Source organism: Colletotrichum fioriniae (assembly GCF_027942845.1).
Source record: "Colletotrichum fioriniae strain IMI 355084 chromosome Unknown scaffold_11, whole genome shotgun sequence".
NCBI lineage: Eukaryota > Fungi > Ascomycota > Sordariomycetes > Glomerellales > Glomerellaceae > Colletotrichum > Colletotrichum fioriniae.
Window position 1 is genome coordinate 945,149 of NW_027076847.1, and position 18,155 is coordinate 963,303.

General features: G+C 51.8%; 6 protein-coding genes across 6 annotated transcripts; 4 read left to right on the forward strand and 2 right to left on the reverse strand.

The window, feature by feature from the left end:
- Positions 1–3,151: 3,151 nt before the first annotated feature.
- On the forward strand, positions 3,152–5,449 carry FLC3_2 (putative flavin carrier protein 3; the record flags this gene model as incomplete). The annotated part of the gene is made up of 2 exons (XM_053188827.2): positions 3,152–5,346; positions 5,416–5,449. The coding sequence occupies 2 exons, from the start codon at positions 3,152–3,154 to the stop codon at positions 5,447–5,449; spliced, it is 2,229 nt and encodes a 742-aa protein (XP_053053593.2).
- A 2,527-nt stretch (positions 5,450–7,976) lies between these two features.
- N0V96_008892 (uncharacterized protein) lies at positions 7,977–9,041 on the reverse strand (the record flags this gene model as incomplete). Its single annotated transcript, XM_065758479.1, has 4 exons — positions 7,977–8,101; positions 8,162–8,435; positions 8,538–8,788; positions 8,846–9,041. 4 exons carry the CDS (start codon positions 9,039–9,041, stop codon positions 7,977–7,979), a joined length of 846 nt encoding a protein of 281 aa, XP_065612872.1.
- A 1,464-nt stretch (positions 9,042–10,505) lies between these two features.
- Positions 10,506–11,072, forward strand: N0V96_008893 (uncharacterized protein; the record flags this gene model as incomplete). The annotated part of the gene is made up of 3 exons (XM_065758480.1): positions 10,506–10,564; positions 10,627–10,634; positions 10,840–11,072. 3 exons carry the CDS (start codon positions 10,506–10,508, stop codon positions 11,070–11,072), a joined length of 300 nt encoding a protein of 99 aa, XP_065612873.1.
- A 471-nt stretch (positions 11,073–11,543) lies between these two features.
- N0V96_008894 (uncharacterized protein) lies at positions 11,544–13,291 on the reverse strand (the record flags this gene model as incomplete). The annotated part of the gene is made up of 4 exons (XM_053188830.2): positions 11,544–11,831; positions 11,915–12,845; positions 13,000–13,064; positions 13,208–13,291. 4 exons carry the CDS (start codon positions 13,289–13,291, stop codon positions 11,544–11,546), a joined length of 1,368 nt encoding a protein of 455 aa, XP_053053596.2.
- Positions 13,292–14,393: 1,102 nt separating this feature from the next.
- Positions 14,394–16,188, forward strand: N0V96_008895 (uncharacterized protein; the record flags this gene model as incomplete). Its single annotated transcript, XM_053188831.2, has 6 exons — positions 14,394–14,617; positions 14,684–14,834; positions 14,909–15,002; positions 15,056–15,273; positions 15,344–16,027; positions 16,096–16,188. The coding sequence occupies 6 exons, from the start codon at positions 14,394–14,396 to the stop codon at positions 16,186–16,188; spliced, it is 1,464 nt and encodes a 487-aa protein (XP_053053597.2).
- Positions 16,189–16,910: 722 nt separating this feature from the next.
- On the forward strand, positions 16,911–18,076 carry N0V96_008896 (uncharacterized protein; the record flags this gene model as incomplete). Its single annotated transcript, XM_053188832.2, has 2 exons — positions 16,911–17,379; positions 17,439–18,076. 2 exons carry the CDS (start codon positions 16,911–16,913, stop codon positions 18,074–18,076), a joined length of 1,107 nt encoding a protein of 368 aa, XP_053053598.2.
- Positions 18,077–18,155: the final 79 nt, after the last annotated feature.

An 18,155-nucleotide genomic window follows, 5' to 3' on the forward strand; every position in this document is an offset into this window, starting at 1 on the left:
CGCTCCCGCGTGGATCGTGGTTTGAGACGGCCAGCACAGCCTCGCAATCTTGGTTACAGGTCGATCGAGAGAGTGCCCGTCTAATTTAACCCGCGAGGGAGATTCGAACTTGATCGACGAAACAATGGGGGACGGCGGCGGGTTTCTGCGGCTCTTGCGCATGCCGTGTTTTCCATGATGGAGTGACGCAATATCAACGTAAGTCCAGACTTTAGGATTCCTCAATTCTCTCGCCAGGCAGAAGTCCAGCCCTCAGATGCTGATGGATTCTGATGTTGTGAGTTTCCCGGGGCATGGCGCGGTGGTACCCATCCGCTGGGCGACAATCTTGAGAGCTGACGACTACCCCATTCTTGGCGATCAACTACCCCTGGTATTTGGACCTGGATATTAGAAAGATCTCAGTAGAAAGTGGCGCAGGCTAGGTGAACAATGCGAATTGTATTGTTTTATACCGTACGTACTGCTCAAGGTTATTGTCACTCGTTTACCGAATATCGGTCTAGAGAGGCTGTATGACGCTCTTCATGAGACCTTGACTCGAAGATCATGTACGTACAGAATAGCCCTTGACTACATGCTGTTCTAGGCGATACAGAAGCTGTGAGTCTATGAAGATTCGATTGCTTCGTTTCATTCTCAATACGGGTAGTAGCCATTTCTCACAGTTGGGCATGATTGGATGAGCGAGAAGGAAGGAAAAGTAGCCCGTTGCTGCGAAATTCTAGTCGTTCAAAGGAGGCCTACAAAGTCACAGTATGGTGCTGCCGCCAAAGTGTTGCCAAGCTGCCAATTGTCGTGGCACTTTACTCTTCTCCAGAAAATCACTCTTGTCTTGGGGCTGTGAACTTCACAGCCTCAGCCCCTTGCGTGAGATTGCAACAAGGGAAATTCAGCGGTTCTCATGTTCTAATCTCATTCTTAGTATGAGTACTACGTATTGCTGTCTCGTCGCGTCTGCGATCCCAAAGCTGTGCCCATCACCGAGTTTCGGTTCCGGGCCTAAGCGGGTTTGGAAGACTGCGTGGGTCTAGGATGCCTCTTCCAATTGTACGAATAGGTGAGTTCATGTAAATGTAAAAACAGGAAGGGATAATGAAAGTGCGACATAGAGTCGCCAATTGTATCAATAGTCACCTCTCTTCTAGGTTCTCAACATCTACAAGGTGAAGTTCGGATGATTTGAGATTCAATATCATTCTCGACCAACATCACAGCATTAGTGTTGGTCTGTTGGCTACGCTACTCTGCACTAACAGCGACCGGTACCGGGGCCAGGCTCTAGAGACTGCCGCCATGGCATTCACTGCCCACAACCCGGCCCTGCTCGTATGGGCCCTGTTCGTCGGGTTGGGCAAAGACTGGAGCCAATCTCGGCTCGACATTGCCGTATGGTGGTAGTATTGAATCGCTAGGAGGTGATTACTGTGCAGATAGCAGCCGTGCATTCTGTTTTTTTTCATGGAGCTACCGCTACCCCTGAGCTATGCATAGAGTTATGCTTGGGAGCGGGGCCGCGCATTCTGCCCCGATTCAGACCCTTTGTGTTCCTATTCCTTTGAGAGCACGCTGTATCTGTGTATCTGTAAGAATATAAAAGGGGGATAATAGGGCAGAGGAAGCATTGAGAATACTCGTATAGCCGCCGTGCGTGCCGCCCAGCCCAAGACTGATTTGTCCAAGCCGGGCACTCGCAGTGGGTTCAATTGGGTCTCGTCTCGTTTCAAAGGAGGGTCTACCGTCTCTGGGCCGCAGGTTCGCCGCACAAAAAAGACGAAAGAGAGAGGATCAGTCAGTCACCCAGTCATGGGCTATCATGCCAGTCTTTAGGCAACCGAATATCATCACCCTTGGGGGCAGTGCAAGGAAACGAAAACGACCCTTCATTGGAGCGCTGACGGCGCGGACCAACGCTGCTAGAGCCGCCAGAGAGCTGCCAAAGCTGTCAGGGCTGCCAAAGTTGTCACGGACTCACGGTTTGTTCCCCCTCTCAGAGTGCCATCCCTCCTCAGCTTGACAAGGGGGAGGAGAGGTACCGGCATTGGCTGGTCAGGAACGGCCGGCTTGGGCCGTTCTTGGTGCCATGGCGGCCCATGAGCCCCGTATCCCATACGCAGGTACGGCGGCTGGAATGTGATGGGATTGGATGCGTGATCGTCGTGGGCATTCCCATCTCACATCATCTTCAGGTGGAAGAGCCGCCAAGCTGTCACTGGCCAGTGGTTTTGCAGTCTCACCTCTTCTGAGTTCTCCTCCAGGTGCGGTGCTAGCCAGAAGCTAGCCCCTTGGATTCTGACTGACTCCTATTCCAGCCGCCGTTGAACAAGGCGTTGGAGGCGCTGGAACATGGACCAGAATACTAGGGAAAGACATTCTGCTGCCGCTACAGATTTCTCGGTCTGTAGATTGTTTCCGTACGAGCAAAAGCTCGAGCTTGGCTTGAACTGTTTAGGCCCACAACCAAGCTTGCTTCGCCTCCCCAGCTATGCCGATTATGTACAAAGTGCAACGAGGGGGACACGAATTAGGGAGCGGCAATGTCACTGACGGATCGAGGATGTGCACAAACCAAACGGGAAATTGAAGCTTGGCAACAAACCACCCTTTTTTTTCGTACCTCTCTGACTCTCGTCGCCAATCTGTCGGGTCTCTCTCTCGTTTAATCTATCCGTAGAAGAGCGACCGTGTGCCCTGTCCCCCCCGTCCGAGTCTCTTTCGATCATGCAACGCTGTTTTCTGTCTTTCCTTTAAACAATTGACGTCGAAGTTCCAGTATAGACAACGAGGAGCTATTCGACGTTGAAGGGGAAGAATCCTCTCACTCGCTTCGCCTCTTCTTCCCCCCCTCCCCCACCTTGCCCAGTTGCCCCCTTCCACTCTTTCAGGGGACAACCGTGGAACCTTAATTGGACCCTTTTGAGCTCATCGGATGATTCTGCACCGCGTCCAACTATCGTGAGTAGAGACACTCTCTCGCACACGCACATATCGAGGGGACACACGAGGAAGAAAGAAAGCTTGAAGCTTCAAACGTCGCCATCGTAGAGTGCTTCCAATCGCAAGCTGACGATGCCTGCGACCAGACACCTTTGACGGGCAATAACATTACAAACACCACACATTCGTTACTACTAAACATAAAGCAATAATCATGAAGCTCACCCAAGTCGCTCCTTTTCTCATCTACACTCTCCTCGCCGCCCTCCTCCCCTCCTCCGCATACGCCGACCGCATCCTCCAGTCCTCATCGCTCAACAACTGCCAAAAGAAATCCGACTTCTCCGCCAGCTTGTTCAACGTCGTCGTCTCCGCCAACAATGGCTCCGTCATGGCAAATATCGCCGCCGTCGTCTCGGTGGAAGGCAAGGCTGTCTTTGACGTCGCACTGCGCATCTACGGCTACGACTACCTCAAGATGACGATAGACCCGTGCACCATGGACCTCCAGGGCCTCTGCCCGATGAAGCCTGGCAAGATCGACATGGAGTTCTCTTTCGAAATCGGCGACAAGCTCGACCAGGTGCCCGGTATCGCCTACACCATCCCCGATCTCGACGCCACCATCCGCGCCATCGTCAACCTCACCGAGACGAACACGACCGTCGCCTGCGTTGAGGCAGACTTCTCCAACGGCAAAACCGTCGATCTCGTAGGCGTCAAATGGGCCACCGCCGTCATCGCCGGCCTCGGTCTCGGGTCCGCCGGCATCATCTCCGCCATGGGCCACACCGATGCCGCCGCCCATCTCGCCGCGAACGCCCTCTCTCTGTTCGGATACTTCCAGGCTCAGGCCTTTGTCGGTCTCTCGGGCGTGGATATGCCGCCCATCGTACAGGCTTGGACGCAGAACTTCCAGTGGTCAATGGGTGTCGTCAGATTGGGCTGGATGCAGACGCTTTGCACGTGGTACCAGCGCTCGACGGGCGGTGAGGCTGCACGACTATTCGACTCGTTGAGCGGTATCTCGGTACAGGTCTCGAAACGCTCGCTCGATATTGTCAACAGCATCGGCCCCGTCAAGCGCGGCCTCAACGCCATCGCGAAGCGTGCCAACATCCTCCAGGACAACGGCTCCTACATCGTTTACGGCATCCAGCGCGTGGCCTTCAGGGCAAAGATCGAATCGACGAACCTGTTCCTTACCGGCCTCATCGTCTACTGCTTCTTCATCATTTTCACTGTCCTCATCATCGCCGCGTTCCGATACGGTACCGAAATCGCCGTGAAGCAGGGATGGTCCAAGAAGGATCGCTTCGTCGAGTTCCGTCGCGACTGGAAGACTACCCTCAAGGGCGTCCTGTTCCGCCTCAACCTAATCGGTTTCCCGCAGATCGCCGTTCTGTGCCTGTGGGAGTTCACCCAGATCGACTCGGCTGCCCTCGTCGTCCTGGCCGTCTTCTTCTTCCTTGGCACCCTCTTCACGCTCATCTGGGCCTCGTGGAAGGTCATCCTCATTGCCAAGCAGTCAATTCTCACCCATCAGAACCCCGCGCACGTTCTTTTCTCGAACCCTCAGATCATCAACAAATGGGGCTTTCTCTATGTCCAGTACCGCGCCTCTGCGTACTACTTCATCATCCCGTTTATCGCTTACATCTTCCTGAAATCCGCCGTCATCGCGTTCGGTCAGAAGGCCGGCGTCGCCCAGGCCATCGCCCTCATCGTCATCGAGGCCGCTGCCTTGATCGCCGTCAGCGTCCTCAAGCCCTTCATGGACAAGAGCACAAACTCCTTCAACATCTCAATCTACGCCATCAACTTTATCAACTCCGTCTTCCTCCTCATTTTCACCAACGTATTCGACACCCCCGGCATCGTCGTCGGTGTCGTGGGCGTAATCCTCTTCATCGTCAATGTCATCTTCGCCTTCGTCCTCCTCCTCATGGTCCTCATCTCCAGCATCCTCGTCTTCTGGCGCGTAAAGGGCCAACCGACCGGCACCGGCCCCACGCAGCTCACCGACCCCTCCATCCTCGCAAAGGGCGACCGCACCGAGGGCAAGTCGCTCCTCGACCTCGACGAGGATGACAAGGTGAACCCGTACCGCCGCGAGTCGCTGCGCTACGGCGAAGAGAAGGCAACCGAGAGCGGCATGAGCCTGCACGTGTCCACGTCCACATCGAACCTCAACAGCCGAGGCGATACCCACGAAATGTCATATCTGCCCTCGCCGGGCTCTAGGCCCGCCGTGAGCCCGTCAGTGCCTATGTTCCCCGCCGACCGCTCATTACGGTCTCAAAGTCCCGCCCCGCCGCGGTCACCAGCAGGTGATTTCCCGCCGCCAAGTCCGTTTGGGAACGGATCTGCACGCAGTATCCACGAGTTTCGATCCCAAAACAACAATAGGTTAGTAGCCTTTGCTGAAAACTTACTCAGCCCAGTCTTCAGTCGTTCAATGCTAATATTGTGTCACAGTCCATGGCAGCGCGGTGCTGGATATGATCATTGAGGATTATAGATAGTAAGGGCACACCCGCCAGACGTCCATCTTGTCTCTCTTTCCTTTTTCTTCTCGTTACCGTTTACATCACACTTTTCCGGGGGGCGTTATATTAGAGTCTCATCTGGAAACCTGCATCAGCAAGCGTGCATAGAAAAGAACAACATCTACTTTGTGTAATCGGGCGTACTTGACGAGGTTTCCCCTGGACAGCCACGTCTGACGACTGCCGCGGGATTCATTCGCTCATATGCCTAGACTTGAGAAAGCTTAGGCTAATCAATCGAAAAGGGCCATGAAACAGAAACGTGGTTTTTGAACTCTTGTTGGTGCCATGTTATTGAGTATTCAAGGACCGCGCAGCTCTGACTCCTTATAGCTTCTTCGTGTGGTACTAAACAGGGCACCAGCCAGTCATGGTAGTGGTTGGCATCCACGACAACTTATAAGCTCCTGCTACAGATTTCAGTCGCGATTCAGCGCTTTGAGAAAAACCTCCTAGTAAAAGCTCCAGGAAGAGTGGCATAATGATTTCGTACTGCTTGGCGTGCCATCGTACATGGTGAAGTTGCGTATCTTCTTCAGTGCAGCTTATACCTCTGTTATAGTTATACTAGAGCTTAGGAGACTTTTCTCCGGCTCGACGAGGACGTGACCCGCAATCTCGTCAGTAAAATCCGCTCAATCTGTGATCATTCGCAACCTAAACTCTGTGGTACAATGGCTGCTCCCGCAAATTTCCACATTTTGACCCATTATTTGACGTCACTGTAAATACACGATGCATGCTGCGATAGTGACGCTCGATTTACGCAATACACGTCATGCAACTGTTGTGTTCGACAGAAGCTGAGGAGATCGAGAGGAGCAGTGTTGTCAATAATCTTTAAATGCCATCAACGTCCAATCTGGAAGCAGTCGTGTTCTAGTCCTCGGCTTTACACATTTATAACCACACTACCACACAAAGAACCGGATAATTCACTGTCGCTTCAACTCAACAGTCTCGTCCGTACAAGACCTTATCTTCAATATGCCTCAATACCAGCCTCAGGCCGATACCTTCAGTACGTCATGTTCCAGCTTTGCGACCAAATCCGAATACTGACGATGCATAGAGGACCCTTCCAGTAAGGCTGAGGCGAAGCAGCAGATGGCGGAGCAGCAATACGAGGAGAGAAAAGAGCATTCTAAGAGCGGTGCCAATACGCAGACGGGGCATCACGCAAACATTGTCAAGGAACCTAAGCAAGACTGAAGAAACATTACTCGGGCAATATCAGCACATGTAAAAACAGCTTTATACCTCCCTTTCAACGATCTGTCTTACCCCGGTCTCCTATGCCTACACTACACGCGTTCGCCGTCAGATATAATTGATATTCATGATCAAATGCCCTCACACAGCTGCATTCAACTGACTAGTCGATTACTTGACATCATTCCCAATTCAACTCATATATCATGCTATGTACCTTGAAACTCTCATTTGCCTGGAAGCGAGCCTAGTCCAAGGTCCTTCCTGTAACAGCTACAACAATCCTATTTAGTCTTGGCCCTTTCTACCTAGAACTGATATGGCTCGCAGGATTCATCAATGACTGCATCTTATACGTTGGAGACCAAGTTGTGGTTGTGCCAAGCGTAATCCTACAATCCTTCAAGCGCACCTTCCTTGATCAGACAAGCTTCGGGTGAGATCAAGACTTAGGCTCAGGTTGCAACATTCTATAAGTACCTATGCACGTAGGGCTTTGACTTCCTCATCCTTTCGTCAATCAAGGTATCTGCCTTCGACCCAGCCCCCAGTACCTCACTCACCTTCACAAACCCCCTTGCGGAAATTTATCTAGCCCAGCCTTGGCTTCCGCTTGCCGCCCTCTCTCCAAATTCAATATTATACAAAATCTTGCAAGTATGGCTTCCAGGTCATCATCAACTTTTCTGCTCGTCTATCTCTAACAGATCAAAAAGCTCAACGGTCAATATGGTGAAGATCAGCCTTGCTCTTATTTTAGCTGCGGCATCGGCTGCTCTCGCCGCTCCTGATGCTATTGGCGCTCGTCAAGCCGCGGGATGTCAGCCTTCCGAGACCGTTTGCCGTGATGGCTGGGCGTGGTGTTGCAGTGGCTCAACTTGCTACGAGTTCGCTCCTCCTGCGGCCTGCTAGGAGAATATGACTACTTGTTGAGATGAGATGTAAAAACCAGATAGAATAGAGCGGATTACATTGAGTGGAATCTCATCTGAGGATGTCATTGAGACCGGGTAAATTGAAACCCCTACACTTAGATCGAATACAACCTCCTCAATTGTATTGATGCCCGAAATGCCATCAATTCCGATTGTAGCCATAAGTACAAGTAAACAGGATAGCTCATTAGTCTTCCTTCATCATGATACGGCATCGCATTTGCATGGATCATATTAGCCTGCGTCTCGAAACTACACATGACAGACGCCACAAAGCGTGTAAATAATTACATGATACAAGAAACATATGTCGGCCAACGAATTTCCATCATACATTGCCAACTCACACAACGGGTTTCTGAGCCATGAAGACGTTCGCTGGAAAAATGCCGCCCTGCTCAGTCATCTCCTTTGTGTATCTCTCGTCCAGGTTGGAATAGATTACCGGATCCATGTCGGGAACCAACACTACATTTGGTTAGTGAGGGCCGGCTTACGGCAAAGACATCTCGCTTCTGGTCAACTCACTTTGGGCGTTCCTGGCGACAAGCGGAATCGTGTGCATGAAGGGCTCGATGGAAGATTTGACGGCGGCCTCCTCGCCATGCACTTTACCAATCCCACACTCCACTCGCTCGACCTTGACGTTCTGGAGATGGGCCATCTTCATTGCCTCTGGAATTTTGGACGCGTATTTGCGATCCATTCCCTGCTTCTCAAACATGGTCCCAATGATGTGAATGAGATCCTTCAGTGACTGGGGCTGGTTCGGCTGGCCTGGACTGATATCCAGCTCCATAATCTGCAGCCAGCCTCCCGGAGCCAACGTATCTTGCATCAGTTAGACTAGAACACGCGCAATCCATCAAGCCGCATCCCGAACCAACATATTTCAACAACCTACATACGGGTACTTACCGGCGAGGTTTGCCACCGCCTGCTCGACGCCGGACCGGTGGGCGCTGTGGAGAACATTGCGAACGTGGGTCAGATCGAACTGGCCTTTGAGATCCCCGGCCGGTGGATCGCAGACGTCGTGGGTTACGTAGTGGATGTTGCCCTGAGCTGACGTGGGCAGGAAAATGGTTGAAACGTCGGCGCCGACCATGTGCGCGGACGATGGAACCTGTTTCTGCAGGTCCCGTAGCAATGTTCCTGTGATAGCGCATGTTAGAAGTCCCATTTCCACAGTGCAGTCGAAGATTGAGATACCGTCAGCGCAGCCCATGTCGAGAATCTTGAGCCCGTTCTTCGTGGTATCCACCGGCGCGAAAACGATCTTATCTTTGAGGCACATCTGGATCCAACGATGCTGGACTTGAAGGCGCGTCAGCTCGGCTTGGACATCGCCGACCATGGCTAGGTACTGGTTGTCGGCTTGGCCATTTTGTCCTGGTTGGCTATTCATGTTGGATCTAGATCGTCGGCGTATTACTATGGTAAATACTATGGTAAATAATTGATTGTGATGTTATTCACCCTGAGGCCATCCAGAGCCACACGGAGGTCAGGATGATTAAATGCAATCCCATCGTCCCATCTTCAGCCGATCACAAGCTCTCTAGTGTCTGCTGAGCATATGTGATCGGAAAATTCAACAAGCAGGCAAGCTCTTCATCTAGACTGAAGTCTGAAGGCTACTGGTATTCTAGAAAGCGTTTGTAAAGGTGGTATAAGATCTAGATTTCGTGGACTTCCGCATTTGGCTCACTCCGAAGTATGCACAATGTCTAGAAGGCTTCGGCATGAACTCGAGTCACTAACTGACAGGTCGACTCAGCAACAAGTGAAGGCTAATTCTCTGCTTACAGCTGAAAGAATCAACAAAAATTGTAAAGGCCGAATAGGCGAGCTTCGCGTATTTTTCGCGTGACGATTGCGATAGCGATAGCGATGTTGGACACGTCAAGTTACAGATATCACGAACACGAAGAGATCCGATAATATCAGTAATATTCAGTCTCCAACGACGAGTGCGGCTGGAAAAACTCATGTGATTCGAAAGTGGCGGTTGATAGATGTATGCAGGGCGGGTGACGGCGTCGATGTGTTCTGGAACTTGACGTGAGGGAGGGTAGGGACGGAGTTGCGGGCTCTAGGTGCGGGCCATCGCTCATGTTTGCTTCTCCGAGACAACACAATTAAACATGTGTCTGCCATATTGGGCCACGCAGCAGACTACAACCAGTCGCAAGTTGTACAGAGGCAAAACGTGGAGAACTGCCGAGGTTTGTTTCTTCTAGCACGGGTACGGAGCTGATGCCAGATGGTTGGATGGATGGATGATTGAAGTTTTGTATCCGTAATTGACTTCGGGAATAAAGGCCCGCCCGGCGTGCTCCCACTCGGGACCCCGTGGGCCGTCCGGTGTCCCGCGGCGAAAATCAGGAACAAGAATGACTGAAGACTCGGACATATCGATGTCATTCTTCGGGCGATCCAAGTAAAGTAGTTTCTTCAAGGGCCTCTCATGCAACTCAACTCGATGCCGTGATTTTGGAGGGGGAAACAGATGGGTTACAACACTGTGTCACATCGGCCGAGCCAAGCGGGCGATCCATGCTCCTGCGCCATGCGTATCTGCGTATACTTGAAACAGTTAGGCCCAATCTTGAGTTAAATAAGCAAAGTCACGCCATCCCTGGGCAACGCGCAAAGAGCCCAGGGTTGCGGAGTGCAACACCATAGTCTCCAGTGGGAGATAGGCACATCATTGATGATAGGAAGGGAGGCAGGGCCAAAGAGGCACAGCTTTAGGCCAAGCAAACATTCACTGTAGGGCTGTTTCCATGTCTCTTTTGCAAATCTCTCTGTGCATGGCGAGCTTCCTTAAGCGAGTCAGTCTAGCTGATCCCGCTCACACCTTCCTGCAATGACCGTCCGAAGATCCGAATCTCTCATGCTCATTGGCTCCACTTCAAGACAGTCAAGGTTTGATGATTGATTAAGACTGTCACAATCTTACAGAGTACAGACACAGAACACTCACACAGTCACATCAGTCCGTGGCTGTTGGTGTGCCGTGCCGTGCCGGGCCTTTTTAATAAGCCTCGGGGACCCCTCATCCCGCCATCGTCCAAGTGTTTCGAGTTCCTGTGTTCGTGTCCTTCAGTCCCTACGACATCGACGAGAGTGTTCGGTTGAGCTGTCCCGCCTCGCCTTCGAGTTGACCTCGACAAACATACACATCCATTCCTTTTGAAAAGACCGCGAGAACGAGAAGAACTCGTCGCAATATTCCACAGACAAGATGAAGACATCCATCGCTTACATCATCGCCGCGGCCCTCTTCGGAGCTACGCAGGCCGCCATTACCCCGATGAACAACATCATTCGCCACGAGTACAATCTCAACGCTAGAGCCGGTGCTCACGGCAACATTGAGAGAGACGAGCCCGCCGTTGCCCCCGAGGGCGATGTTCTGCAGCCCATTGTCTAAAGAACCGGCGCTCCTATCTACACGACACACCAAACACGAGCAATCAACGTCACCCCGTTTTCGACTGTCGGACACGGGGCCGAGACGGTTCACTTTCTACCCCGCGGCTCCGGCCCCCAAAGTTTGAGGGCCTTACACCACGAACAACTTTCAACTTCAATTCTACACATGCTTCCAGACATGCGACCAAGGGTACAGCGACGAGGAGTTTAGGCGGAGAACAAGACGGGAAGTGGGCGTTTGGTGGATTCTTTTTGACGGGTATGGAAAACACTTGGAGGACGGGAGCAAGACCAAGGGGATTGGGATGGCTTTGGGCTGGCAATGATATTCCAAGGCAAAGAGAGGAGAGCGCTGGCTCAACGGATTGAAGCCACGATGAATGCAAACTTTTCAAGTTAAACCCCTACTTCTCTGCGTGCACATTTTGATGATCCTTCGACCCCACGGGCTCGGTAATGAGGCAGTCGATCACCTGGTGAACTCCCACGTGTAGTTCCACACCTGACGCCCATCAACGATAAGCTCATAGTCTACCGTCCATCGGCCCTCCTCCGACGTGTCAAACGACACCCGACCAAACTTTGAATTTCCCCACGGGTGCGAATACACAGAGACGTCCGTGTCCTCAATCTGCCTATGGAACCGATCGAAGGGTTCATAGAACTGGTTCAAGGGCGAGGTGGAAAATTCAATCACGGACTTACCATCCTTGTCGCTAGTGGGCGGAAATATCGTCGTCGCGTGCTCATGCCGGTCCTAGTCAAAGAAAGAAGCAGAAAATTAGCTCAAGCAAACTATTGAAATTTTTGGCAAGGTCGATCAAACAGAGACCAACTTACCCCACTTAAGATGATAACTCCGTCTGTTTGTCTCATCATCTCCAAGATCATGTCTCTCTCCCACAGATATCCCGACCAGCTATCGGCCGAATCGGGACCCCTCCAATTTCGCGTGAACGGGACGCTGCTGACAACCACTTTCCACGATTTTTCTGTTTCAAGCCACTCTCGCAGGTCCTCTAGCTGCGCCACGCCAAGCATCGTCTTCTCAGGCCCGTCCGCCATGTTTTCAGCCGATCGATAGCGCCGCGTGTCTAGGACGAAAAACGAAACGTCGCCCCGGCGGAAGGCGTAGTGCGTTTTGCCGACGCCATACTGCGAGGGGGGATTCGCATGCCCTTGATAAGACCAATATGGCCTCATGGCGGACTGGTAGAGACCTGTCTCGTTCGCCGCCCAGTCGTTGATGATTTCGTGGTCGTCGTAGACGTGCAGCCACGGCGTAGATCGGAGCGCGGGTGACCAGCTGGGCGAAGCATAGACTTGGCGGTATGCCGTGGTGTAGTGCTCTGGCGTCCAGCCGAGGGCCACTGGCAGGTCGATGTAGATGAAGTCGCCCAGGAAGAGCATCATGTCTGGCTGGTTCGCCGAGACATGCTGGTCCAAGTACTCCAATCCTTTGATGCGCAAGCCATGATCCAAGGGGTTGTAAGGGTAGAAAGGCTTGATGCAACTTGTGGAGATGAGACTCCATCGCTTTGGGGAGAGGGCTGCTGTCCTGAAGGAACCGGCATGGCTGGCATTCGTGGTGTAGGTGTACGGCGTATCCGGCTTCAGCCCGTCAAGCAGAAAGGTCCCCGTGTGATCATTGGAATCAGCGATGGCGATTGTCTGCGACATGGCAACCTGACCACTCTCATTGAAAGGCGCCCAACTGATCTTGACGTAATTTGTTGGGAGAGCTGGCGCTCTTACTACGATCCGCGCCGTACTTTCATCCACGTAGCCTACCCGGGAGAAGGAGAGATCGTGACTCTGGTGGAGTACGCTTCCTCTGTAGATGAAGTCCCATACGGATCCGAGTGATAGGATATTCAGTAGAACTGTGACCAGGGATGTAACCGGCGATGACCGGTTAATCCAACCCAAGAGCAGAAGCAGCCATGGGTGATGTTGCCGAGAGGTCCGCCTCGAACTGGGCAACAGAAGCCTAGCAACTAGAGAGAGTGCGTACAACGCGCAACTCCCATATATACGATTGAGATATCTCTTTCCGAGAGGATGCTACTTGATGGTTAGAATAAGGCTCATCGATTCCCAAGAAGGTAAGTCATGGGATATGTTAAGACTCACGAATCTTGTGAACAGGATTGTCATCAACCTAAGGCTGAGAGTTGCCACTGTCAAAATGGCATCTAAGACACCAGTGAGAACCATATTCAAGTCTAAGCTCTGAGAGAATGGCGAGTTTGCTAGGTTGATGAGACTCGAGATGAGGTGTGTTCCAAAGCCTCCCAAAACTCACGAGACCATGCACCGAGTTTGAATTGACAATCGACCCCAAACATTGACAAAGACGAACATCCAAGAAAGGGCGCTCAAGATTAAACTTTTCGCCTATTCAATTCATGGACCCGGAACCACGGCCATGGCACTCAAATTGCGCTTGAAGGATGAACACTTTCCCCATCACCACGTAGCGTACTTCCAATTATCAACACACGTGCAATGCCATTGCTCTCACTCTTCGTCAGAAACAAGCAACCTTGTTATGGACCCTTCAAGCCGTGATCCCGAGTCAAGTACATTTTTTTAACCTGGAAAACTTCCTTATCACTTCCTGGACGAGCAGAATCGCCTCCGGGAGCATGCCCGGTGGGCCGCGGCATCGGGACCCCACTCCGATGGACGTCTAAGACGATCGTATTCCACCACGTGGGCGTCCGAGGCCCGTGGGATGACCATCTTTTCTCCCGAAGGCGGAGATTCACCGGGAGGAAAACATGACGGCCAAGCTCCGACCACAAACTTTACAGGCTAATCAAAGCTTGTTCCTACGGCGTCAGGAACATAAGGTAGGTAGAGAAAATAACTTGATTAAGGTGAGGCAACTACAACCTATTCCTTCAGCGAACACCCGACGGCTCCCGCATGTCAGACATCTTCCGGGTGTCTTGGCCGTCGACCCCGATCTCGACTGTGGTGTTCATTCCGGGGCACGTGGTTCAGACAGCGTATCGAATGGTTGAGGGAGCCGCTACATTTTTCCTTAATGCCGATAGTTCGGCAAAATACTCTTTGACGTAAGAAGGCCTAGACGAAGGATTGCAATAGCTTGAGTTTTCGCGTGGATGGCTTTTTGACCCATACGCGTCCCAAGAAGTTGGTCGGAAACAAGGACTCCACGTGTTAATTTGCGACGCCTTCGGAATAAGCGTACATCATGCATCCCAGTACTTATAGCTAGGCAGATCATACTCGGGAGATGTCTTTGTAGCAACACATTTTCAAGTCGTTGTCGACCACAAAGTCATCCGACATGGAGTCCAGGCCGGGTTCAGTATTCGATACGGTTGATGATACTTTCAACAAGGATGTCGGAGTCATGGTGTCTTCTCAAAGTGACGACGCGTCATCTCGAGAACCTACTTCTCCTACCAGAACCGCTGGGAAGCTCGACGTGCTAGTTCAAGGTGTCGCCTTGTTTTCCGATGGCTACAACATTCAGATCATTGGATACATGAACACCGTTCTGGCTAAGCTGTGAGTCACGCATATGAGCGATAGTCATATCGTTGTTCGGAAAGTTTGACTTACAAGTGTCAACAGTTATCCGAAGCAGATGACGAATGCTGTGAAGACAAGACTTTCCAATTCCATCCTTATTGGCGACATCTTTGGCATGCTCATCTTTGGGCTTTGCATTGACAAGTTTGGTCGGCGAGTCGGAATCATTCTGACTACTCTCTTCTTGGTTTTGGTATGTCCGCACCTTCCATATGATTGGTTATGGGAAAGTTTCCCCGATGAAAGCTGTGACTGATAGCCAACCAGGGTATCGTCATTGCTACTGCTGCTCATGGAACTTCCATTGAGGGTATGTTCTGGATGATGGTCATCGGTCGTGGCATTGCGGGTGTCGGTGCCGGTAAGCAACCTTAGCTGACCCTGACGGGAGCTTGAAGACTGACAGCAATGCAGGAGGAGAGTACACAGTCTGCACCTCGCAGGCTCTGGAGTGTGCCGACAGCACAGAGGCCATGCGTAGGAGGCGCGGAATGCTCGTCGCAGTTTCCACAAACGCCGCAATCATCTCTGGTTTCGTCGGCTCTAGTATCGTCTCTTTGATTGTCATTGCGGCGTACAATGGTCAAGCCAGTGACGGTATTTGGCGCATTTGCTTCGGAATCGGAATCTTCGTTAGTCAACCCATATCGACAGGACTTTTACCTCGCAAAGAATATGAACGTATACTGACCATCTTCTTAGCTTCCCTTGGCAATCTTCTTCTTCCGCCTGCGCCTCGTCGATTCACAGCAGTACCAGAAGCACGCCATTCAGCGCAACATCCCGTATCGTCTCGCCATCAAGTTCTACTGGAAACCACTCCTCGGATGCTGCAGCGCATGGTTCCTCTACGACGCCGTCGTATACCCCTTTAATCTTCTCGCACCAACCCTCGTATCCGGCTTCTCCGCTCAACAGACAATGATCCAGTCAATCGGCTGGTCTGCCCTTATCAACGCTTTTGCCCTCCCCGGCGCCTTCATCGGCGCGCTACTGATGGACCGCATCGGCCGCCGCCAGACCTACGCTCTCGGCTGGGCCATCGTCTGCGTCTTCGGATTCGCCATTGGCGGCAGCATGATCCAGCTGAACAACGTCTTCCCGCTCTTCGTCACCCTATACGGCCTCTTCCAAACCTTTTTATCTGTTGGGCCCGGAGACTGCAACTTTTTGGTCTCGAGCGAGTCCTTCCCCACACCGCTTAGAGGCCATTTCCTCGGGTTTGCTGCCGCCGTGGGCAAGGCAGGCGCTGCTATTGGCACGACTGCGCTGAGTGCGGCACTTGCAAGCTTTGATGAGAAGTTGAAGGGACAGCAAGCAATCTTCCTCATCGGAAGTGGCATTTCGGTCGTAGGTACTCTGTGCGTGTGGTTCCTGATCCCCGACGTAAGTTGCCATCCGTGATCACTTTCATCTCTTCTATTGGATCTATCTAACATTGAACCATTCGCTAGGCTCCGAAGCATCTGGAAGACGAAGACGTTCGTTTCAAGAAGTATCTTGAAGCTAACGGCTATGATACGAGCCAAATGGGCCTCAAAGCGTAGTCTCTGGTGTTGATTCTGGTGCTTGAGGTATTTTGGGACTATAAAAGGTGCACGGCTTATATCAAAAAGAATTGAACTTTTACCTCTCAATTCACTGCGAAGTAGCTCATATAGTATGTTAGTACCGCCTACTGGTTCACTCACTTGAGAAGACAGTTTGATTGCAAGCTTTGCAGTTTGTTGCTAGTGACTCAGTTTTACATGGTTCTGAAAGTCTCTTCTATGGTCAGGGCGATGAAGCTTTGATTCGATCCCAGTTCGACTGCTGGACAATCTCCTCTTAGCAGGTCTTTTGTGACAACGATCTGCTGGATTTCCATGCAAGTCCAACAATAGACGCACTCGGAGGCCTAGAGACGTTGACAAGCTTCTCTCATGAGTACTTTAGGCATCGAACCCTTGATCTTGGCCAATGCAACCCAGCCAATGACACCACAAGTTTCTGCATTTTGGTGGGTAACACCGTTCGATACGATCGGCGCAATGAAGCTAGCCACGGGAATGGCTTCCGTGGTAAGATTAGCGGCGTGGACAAGCGGCATGGGGAAGCTGCATTAGCCTGCGGAGGACCGCCAGCGGCCGCCATCATCTATGGAACATAGATACAGGGGCAGAAAACCTCTGTAAGCGAGACGTAGATCCGTCAGCAAAAAGACAAGAAAATGATGATGCCTCGATTCATCGTGCTTTCAGTTCAGTCCTTCTTTCACCATTTCACAAAGATGCGTTCTCTGCTGGCGGTGACGAGCTTGGCCATCCTGGCGTTGAGCGACAGTTATGCAACTGCATCGTCAACAGCCAAATGCAACGCCACAGACTTGCACACAGTGCCGACCTCGAACGGACTGATTACTGGCCACCCGGCATCGAACAGCTCCGATGTTCTCGAGTTTCTCGGTATTCCCTATGCGAAACCTCCAGTCGCCGACCTACGATTTGCTCCACCGCAGATATTCAGAGGCAATGGGTCATTTGAAGCATCTCACTTCGGCTTCGACTGCCCACTTTCGCCCTCTCGCCAAGTCGACTACCCGAACATGACAGCCCAAGCGCAGCGCATCATTGGATACTTCGCTTCTGCTGCCGGGACGCCTCAAAGCGAGGACTGCTTGACGTTGAACATCTGGACAAAGCCGACAGCCAAAGCTCTCACCGCTACCAAACCAGTCATTGTCTTCTTCTACGGTGGACGTAAGTGACCAAGATCTGTAATGCTCCGAGCCTTGCATCTTAATAACAAGAACCCCTAGGTTTTGCCATTGGCAACACGAACAGCCCTTTCTACAATGGCAAGTACTTTGCAGATGCTCAAGATGTCGTCGTAGTCACAGTCAACTACCGTATCAACATCTTCGGGTTCCCAGGTGCCCCAGGCCAGCCCCAGAATCTCGGCTTGAGAGACCAACGCGCCGCCCTGGAATGGATCCGCGACAACATTGCCGGCTTCTGCGGTGACCCGACAAAGATCACCATCGCGGGCCAATCCTCCGGTGGCGTCGCCGTGGACTACTGGTCGTACGCTTACGTCAAGAATCCCATTGTCAACGGCCTCATCGCAACATCTGGTAATGCCTTTAGTTTCCCGCTCAACAGCCCAAATGTGACTGTGCGGAACTGGAACACCGTCGTGGCGGCTGTGAACTGCACTAATACCACCGATTCTATGGCATGCATGAGAAGTCGGAAGTGGGAGGATCTCAAAGCTGCAGCCGCTGCCATCAGGCCGGCGTCTTCCAGCAGTGTTCTTCGAGGGATCCCGCCATTTTACCCTTCGGTTGATAATAAGATTGTTTTCCCTGACTACGTCTCCTTGACGCAATCTGGCAGATTCGCCAAATTAGTGAGTACTTATCTAGCATCTTACACTTCCATCCGATCTCGTGCCTGAGGACAGTAACTAATGCTTGAGCTACAGCCGATTCTTTTTGGAAACAACCACAACGAAGATGGATACTATAGAATTCCCG